Here is a 7,520-nt window from a genome sequence, read left to right on the forward strand (position 1 = left end):
AGGCACCGCTGAAAGTTCAACAGTCTCTATGTTGTGATCTGGTTGGACCCCCCGCCTCCCCTGGTGGTAAGTCTGATTGGCTCCTTCAGCTTGTTAGTGATGGACATCAGGCATTCCACCCGGTCTTTCAATGTGCGGTCCAGGCCAAACGCTAAAGGCAAGTTCACGGGCAATTCAAAGTTAAAGGGACAGAGGGGTCGATTTAGACTTTTGGTTGGCTAGCTGTCCCGGAGTTGAAGAGGCCCGTCTCCTACCTCCCGCCTCCCCCGCCCACCCCCCCTCCCCACTGGCTCTGTGATTTTGAGGCCTTGACCTCATTAAAGTTTGTCAGGCGAGCTACGAGCAGCCAAGCAGGTGTCCCCAGTTCGGCTCACCGCATTGAGGCCTCACGATCGGGCCGGGGCAACCGCCAGCAAGATGGGATGTGAGGCGAGGGGGTCTCGGTCATGGAGGGTGGGGGGTCCTGGGGCAGCCGTGGCCCAGATTATTTTTGTGGGTCCCGGGGATTCACTTCTGCTCTTGCAGGGCCCACTTACCTTAAGCGGGTCTCTTCGATCCCATCGCCCCTGGGACTGGTCAGAGTGAACACTGCCCACTTAGAATCAGAGAATAGTACAACACAGCAGGAGGCCATTCAGCCCATCGTGCCTTTGCTAGCTCTTTGAAAGAGCTCGCCAATCAGTCCCACTCCCCTGCTCTTTCCCACAGCCCTGCTAATTTTTCATTTTCAAGTATTTATCCAATTCCCTTTTGAAAGTTACTATTTAATTTGCTTCCACCGCCCTTTCAGGCAGCGCGTTCCAGATCACAACAACTCGCCGCGTAAATTCTCCTTATCTCCCCTTTGGTTCTTTTGTTAATTACTTTCAACCGGTGTCCACTGGAAACAGTTTCTCCTTATTTACTCTATCAAAACCCTTGTTGATTTTGAACACATCTATTAAATCTCCCCTTAACCTTCTCTGCTCTAAGGAGACCAACCCCAGCTTCTCTTGACAAGAGTTTGACTCGAAACGTTGACTCTATTTCTCTCTCTCCATGGATGTTGCCTGGCCTGCCGAGTTTTTCCAGCATTTTCTGTTGTTATTCCAGCTTCTCTTGTCTCTCCACACCACTGATCTCTTCTGCACCCTCTCCTAAAGTGCGGTGCCCAGAATTGAACACAATACTCTAGCTGAGGCCTAACCAGTGTTTTATAAAGGTTCAGTATAACTTCCTTGCTTTTGTATTCTATAAAGCCAAGGATCCCGTATGCCACCTTCAAAGATTTGTGTACAGACACCCCCAAGTCTCTCTGTTCCCGCATCCCCTTTAAAATTTAGTTTATATTGCCTTTCCTCATTCTTCCTACCAAAATGAATCCCTTCACATTTCTCTGCGTTAAATTTCTTCTGCCACGTGTCAATTTACATCATAGGACCACGATTTCCATGTTAAAAGGGGCTTACTGCCTGTAACAGGCGGGCACTTTGGACTTGCGGCGCTAGGCCCCTTTCAAAATGGTGCTGGCCACATCGCCGGTGTTAACGGGCGGTGAGGCCTCCGACACCATTCCCAGGCCTCCGACACCATTCCCAGGCCTCCGACACCATTCCCAGGCCTCCGACACCATTCCCAGGCCTCCGACATCACTCCGAGGCCTCCGACACCATTCCCAGGCCTCCGACACCATTCCCAGGCCTCCGACACCACTCCGAGGCCTCCGACACCATTCCCAGGCCTCCGACACCATTCCCAGGCCTCCGACACCACTCCGAGGCCTCCGACACCATTCCCAGGCCTCCGCCACCACTTCAAGGCCTCCGACACCATTCCCAGGCCTCCGGCACCATTCCCAGGCCTCCGACACCACTCCCAGGCCTCCAACACCATTCCCAGGCCTCCGACACCATTCCCAGGCCTCCGACACCATTCCCAGGCCTGATGGTTTTTTTTGGTCACTAGAATGCATTTTTTTTAACACGTATTCGTTAGCACGGATTAGTTTCAGGGTTTTTCTGCATCACACCATGGAGAAAATGTTTTATTAAGAGACAAATATAAAATCGCAATAGCCTTTGCTGTATCCCGTGTGCTCAGGTGTTTCTTAATATCACGTGAAGTGAATCAAATTGGCTGAAGACTGGCTTCTGTGATGGTGGGGACCTCGGGGAGGAGGCCGACATGGATCATCCACTCGGCACTTCTGGCTGAAGATGGTTCAGGCCCGTCAACGCCTTGATTTAAAATTCTTTTCCTTTTGTTGAGATCCCTCATGGCCTCACCCCTCCTTATCTCTGTAACCTCCGTCAACTCTACAATCCCCGTACCTCTGACCATGACCTGTAGTGCATTCCCCCTTCCATTTGCCCCACCATTGGCCGCTGTACCTTCATCCGCCTGGACTCCTCGCTCTGGAATTCCTCCCTTAAATCCCAGCTCTTCGAACAGCCATTTGGCCACCCTTCCTAACCTCCCCGTACTGTGGCTCGGTGGGTAGCACCCTCGCCTTTTGAGGCAGAAGGTTGTGGGGTTCAAGTCCCACTCTATGAAACTTGAGCACAAAATCTAGGCCGACACTCCAGCGCAGTGCTGAGGGGGTGCTGCACTGTTGGAGGAGCCGTCTTTCAGATGAGATGTTAAACCAAGGTCCTGTCTGCCTCGCAGGCGGATGTAAAAGATCCCACGGCACTATTACGAAGAAGAGCAGGGGAGTTCTCCCCGGTGTCCTGGCCAATATTTATCCCTCAATCAACATCACTAAAACAGATTATCTGGTCATTGTCACCTTGCTGTTTGTGGGACCATGCTGTGCAGAATTTGGCTGCCGCATTTCCCACATTACAACACTTCAAAAGTACTTCATTGGCTGTAAAGCACTTTGAGGAGTGAAAGGTGCTATATAAATGCAAGTCTTTCTTTCTTTCATCTTTGGCTTGGTGCCATTTTTCCTTATTACGCCTCTGCGTAAATAGTGCTGTATAAAGTGCTATATAAATGTGAGCTGTTCTTGAGCCCACAAACCTCTCATAGGCTACCAAAGCTGGCACTTCAAAGGCCAAAGGCCTGTCACACAACCCGCCCCGCCCCCTGTTCCTGGCCACGCCCCGCGCCCGGCCCCGCCCCCTGTTCCTGGCCCCCGCCCCGCGAAACACGGTCCCGCCCCCTGTTCCTGGCCCCGCCCCTCCTCCTTAGCCCCGCCCTCGAGCCTGTTTCGCCGCGCGTGCGCAGTCGCTCCCCGGCGGCCTACCCATCATGGCGGAGCAGGCGGTGACGGTGGAGGCCGGAGGCGGCGAGGGAGCGGCCGAGGCCCAGTACCTGGTCAACGGCGGCCCGCAGGAGAAGGAGACGAGGTGGCGGAGGAGAGCACCAAGAAGAAAAAGAAGAAGAAGAGGAAGAGCAAGAGCGGTAAGAGGGGCGGCCCGGGAGAAGGCGGCGTGGGTGCGAGGCCCGGCCCGGGGAGAGAGGGTGTGAGGCCCGGGGAGAGAGGGTGTGAGGGAGGGAGGCCCGGGGAGGGAGAGTGTGAGGGAGGGAGGCCCGGGGAGGGAGGGTGTGAGGGAGGGAGGCCCTGTGAGGGAGGGAGGCCCGGGGAGGGAGGGTGTGAGGGAGGGAGGCCCGGGGAGGGAGGGTGTGAGGGAGGGAGGCCCGGGGAGGGAGGGTGTGAGGGAGGGAGGCCCGGGGAGGGAGGGTGTGAGGGAGGGAGGCCCGGGGAGGGAGGGTGTGAGGGAGGGAGGCCCGGGGAGGGAGGGTGTGAGGGAGGGAGGCCCGGGGAGGGAGGGTGTGAGGGAGGGAGGCCCGGGGAGGGAGGGTGTGAGGGAGGGAGGCCCGGGGAGGGAGGGTGTGAGGGAGGGAGGCCCGGGGAGGGAGGGTGTGAGGGAGGGAGGCCCGGGGAGGGAGGGTGTGAGGGAGGGAGGGTGTGAGGCCCGGGGGGCCCGGGGAGAGAGAGGGTGAGGGGAGCCCGGGGGGCCCGGGGAGAGAGAGGGTGAGGGGAGCCCGGGGGGCCCGGGGAGAGAGAGGGTGAGGGGAGCCCGGGGAGAGAGAGGGTGAGGGAGGCCCGGGGAGCCCGGGAGAGAGAGGGTGAGGGAGGCCCGGGGAGCCCGGGGAGAGAGAGGGTGAGGGAGGCCCGGGGAGCCCGGGGAGAGAGAGGGTGAGGGAGGCCCGGGGAGAGTGTGAGGAAGGGAGGGAGGCCCGGGGAGGGAGGGTGTGAGGGAGGGAGGCCCGGGGAGGGAGGGTGTGAGGGAGGGAGGCCCAGGGAGGGTGTGAGGGAGGGAGGCCCGGGGAGGGAGGGTGTGAGGGAGGGAGGGTGTGAGGCCCGGGGGGCCCGGGGAGAGAGAGGGTGAGGGAGGCCCGGGGAGCCCGGGGAGAGAGAGGTGAGGGAGGCCCGGGGAGCCCGGGGAGGGAGGGTGTGAGGGAGGGAGGGTGTGAGGCCCGGGGGGCCCGGGGAGAGAGAGGGGTGAGGGGAGCCCGGGGGGCCCGGGGAGAGAGAGGGTGAGGGGAGCCCGGGGAGAGAGAGGGTGAGGGAGGCCCGGGGAGAGAGAGGGTGAGGGAGGCCCGGGGAGAGTGTGAGGAAGGGAGGGAGGCCCGGGGAGGGAGGGTGTGAGGGAGGGAGGCCCGGGGAGGGAGGGTGTGAGGGAGGGAGGCCCGGGGAGGGAGGGTGTGAGGGAGGGAGGCCCGGGGAGGAGGGTGTGAGGGAGGGAGGCCCGGGGAGGGAGGGTGTGAGGGAGGGAGGCCCGGGGAGGGAGGGTGTGAGGGAGGGAGGCCCGGGGAGGGAGGGTGTGAGGGAGGGAGGCCCGGGGAGGGAGGGTGTGGGGCCCGGGGAGAGAGAGGGTGAGGGGAGCCCGGGGGGGCCCGGGGAGAGAGAGGGTGAGGGGAGCCCGGGGAGAGAGAGGGTGAGGGAGGCCCGGGGAGCCCGGGGGAGAGAGAGGGTGAGGGAGGCCCGGGGAGAGTGTGAGGAAGGGAGGGAGGCCCGGGGAGGGAGGCCCGGGGAGGGGAGGGTGTGAGGGAGGGAGGCCCGGGGAGGGAGGGTGTGAGGGAGGGAGGCCCAGGGAGGGTGTGAGGAGGGAGGCCCGGGGAGGGAGGGTGTGAGGGAGGGAGGGTGTGAGGCCCGGGGGGCCCGGGGAGAGAGAGGGTGAGGGAGGCCCGGGGAGCCCGGGGAGAGAGAGGGTGAGGGAGGCCCGGGGAGCCCGGGGAGGGAGGGTGTGAGGGAGGGAGGGTGTGAGGCCCGGGGGGCCCGGGGAGAGAGAGGGTGAGGGGAGCCCGGGGGGCCCGGGGAGAGAGAGGGTGAGGGGAGCCCGGGGAGAGTGTGAGGAAGGGAGGGAGGCCCGGGGAGGGAGGGTGTGAGGGAGGGAGGCCCGGGGAGGGAGGGTGTGAGGGAGGGAGGCCCGGGGAGGGAGGGGTGTGAGGGAGGGAGGCCCGGGGAGGGAGGGTGTGAGGAGGGAGGCCCGGGGGAGGGAGGGTGTGAGGGAGGGAGGCCCAGGGAGGGTGTGAGGGAGGGTGTGAGGGAGGGAGGCCCGGGGAGGGAGGGTGTGAGGGAGGGAGGGTGTGAGGCCCGGGGGGCCCGGGGAGAGAGAGGGTGAGGGAGGCCCGGGGAGCCCGGGGAGAGAGAGGGTGAGGGAGGCCCGGGGAGCCCGGGGAGGGAGGGTGTGAGGGAGGGAGGGTGTGAGGCCCGGGGGGCCCGGGGAGAGAGAGGGTGAGGGGAGCCCGGGGGGCCCGGGGAGAGAGAGGGTGAGGGGAGCCCGGGGAGAGAGAGGGTGAGGGAGGCCCGGGGAGCCCGGGGAGAGAGAGGGTGAGGGAGGCCCGGGGAGAGAGAGGGTGAGGGAGGCCCGGGGAGAGTGTGAGGAAGGGAGGGAGGCCCGGGGAGAGTGTGAGGGAGGGAGGCCCGGGGAGGGAGGGTGTGAGGGAGGGAGGGAGGCCCGGGGAGGGAGGGTGTGAGGGAGGGAGGCCCGGGGAGGGAGGGTGTGAGGGAGGGAGGCCCAGGGAGGGTGTGAGGGAGGGAGGCCCGGGGAGGGAGGGTGTGAGGGAGGGAGGCCCGGGGAGGGAGGGTGTGAGGGAGGGAGGGTGTGAGGCCCGGGGGGCCCGGGGAGAGAGAGGGTGAGGGAGGCCCGGGGAGAGAGAGGGTGAGGGAGGCCCGGGGAGCCCGGGGAGAGAGAGGGTGAGGGAGGCCCGGGGAGAGTGTGAGGAAGGGAGGGAGGCCCGGGGAGAGTGTGAGGGAGGGAGGCCCGGGGAGGGAGGGTGTGAGGGAGGGAGGGAGGCCCGGGGAGCGAGAGGGGGAGGGAGGCCGGCCCGGGGAGTGAGGGAGGGCGCCGGCCCGGGGAGTGAGGGAGTCCGAGAGGGAGGGAGGCCCGGGGAGAGAGTGGGTGAGGGAGGGAGGCCCGGGGAGGGAGGGAGGGAGGGTGTGAGGCCCGGGGGGCCCGGGGAGAGAGAGGGTGAGGGAGGCCCGGGGAGCCCGGGGAGAGAGAGGGTGAGGGAGGCCCGGGGAGCCCGGGGAGAGAGAGGGTGAGGGAGGCCCGGGGAGAGTGTGAGGAAGGGAGGGAGGCCCGGGGAGAGTGTGAGGGAGGGAGGCCCGGGGAGGGAGGGTGTGAGGGAGGGAGGCCCGGGGAGGGAGAGAGGGAGGCCCGGGGAGAGAGTGGGTGAGGGAGGGAGGCCCGGGGAGGGAGGGAGGGTGTGAGGCCCGGGGGGCCCGGGGAGAGAGAGGGTGATGGAGGCCCGGGGAGAGAGAGAGGGTGAGGGAGGCCCGGGGAGCCCGGGGAGAGAGAGGGTGAGGGAGGCCCGGGGAGAGTGTGAGGAAGGGAGGGAGGCCCGGGGAGAGTGTGAGGGAGGGAGGCCCGGGGAGGGAGGGTGTGAGGGAGGGAGGCCCGGGGAGGGAGAGAGGGAGGCCCGGGAGCGAGAGGGGGAGGAGGCCGGCCCGGGGAGTGAGGGAGGGCGGCCGGCCCGGGGAGTGAGGGAGTCCGAGAGGGAGGGAGGCCCGGGGAGAGAGTGGGTGAGGGAGGGAGGCCCGGGGAGAGAGTGGGTGAGGGAGGGAGGCCCGGGGTGAGGGAGGGAGGCCCGGGGAGTGGGTGAGGGAGGGAGGCCCGGGGTGAGGGAGGGAGGCCCGGGGAGAGGGTGAGGGAGGGAGGCCCGGGGAGAGTGTGAGGAAGGGAGGGAGGCCCGGGGAGAGTGTGAGGAAGGGAGGGAGGCCCGGGAGAGTGTGAGGGAGGGAGGCCCGGGGAGGGAGAGTGTGAGGGAGGGAGGCCCGGGGAGGGAGGGAGGGAGGCCGGGGAGGGAGAGAGGGAGGCCCGGGGAGAGAGAGGGGGAGGAGGCCGGCCCGGGGAGTGAGGGAGGGCGGCCGGCCCCGGGGAGTGAGGGAGTCCAGAGGGAGAGTGTGAGGAGTCCGAGAGGGAGAGTGTGAGGGAGTCCGAGAGGGAGAGAGGGAGGGAGGCCCGGGGAGAGGAGTGAGGGAGGGAGGCCCGGGAGAGAGTGGGTGAGGGAGGGAGGCCCGGGGGAGAGGGTGAGGGAGGGAGGCCCGGGGAGAGGGTGAGGGGAGGGAGGCCCGGGGAGAGAGA

At 65.7% G+C, this 7,520-nt stretch overlaps 1 protein-coding gene across 1 annotated transcript in view; it reads left to right on the forward strand.

The window, feature by feature from the left end:
* The first annotated feature begins 3,194 nt into the window (after nucleotides 1-3,194).
* metap2a (methionyl aminopeptidase 2a) overlaps nucleotides 3,195-7,520 on the forward strand; it is a 40,100-nt gene continuing 35,774 nt past the window's right edge. The window contains 2 exon segments of the mRNA XM_086009877.1: nucleotides 3,195-3,322; nucleotides 3,325-3,387. Coding sequence (XP_085866003.1) covers nucleotides 3,235-3,322; nucleotides 3,325-3,387 — 151 coding nt within the window. The 5' untranslated portion in view covers nucleotides 3,195-3,234.

Source organism: Somniosus microcephalus, chromosome 17 (genome assembly GCF_052327205.1).
Source record: "Somniosus microcephalus isolate GS21.2 chromosome 17, FLI_Smic_1.0, whole genome shotgun sequence".
NCBI classification, from domain to species: domain Eukaryota; kingdom Metazoa; phylum Chordata; class Chondrichthyes; order Squaliformes; family Somniosidae; genus Somniosus; species Somniosus microcephalus.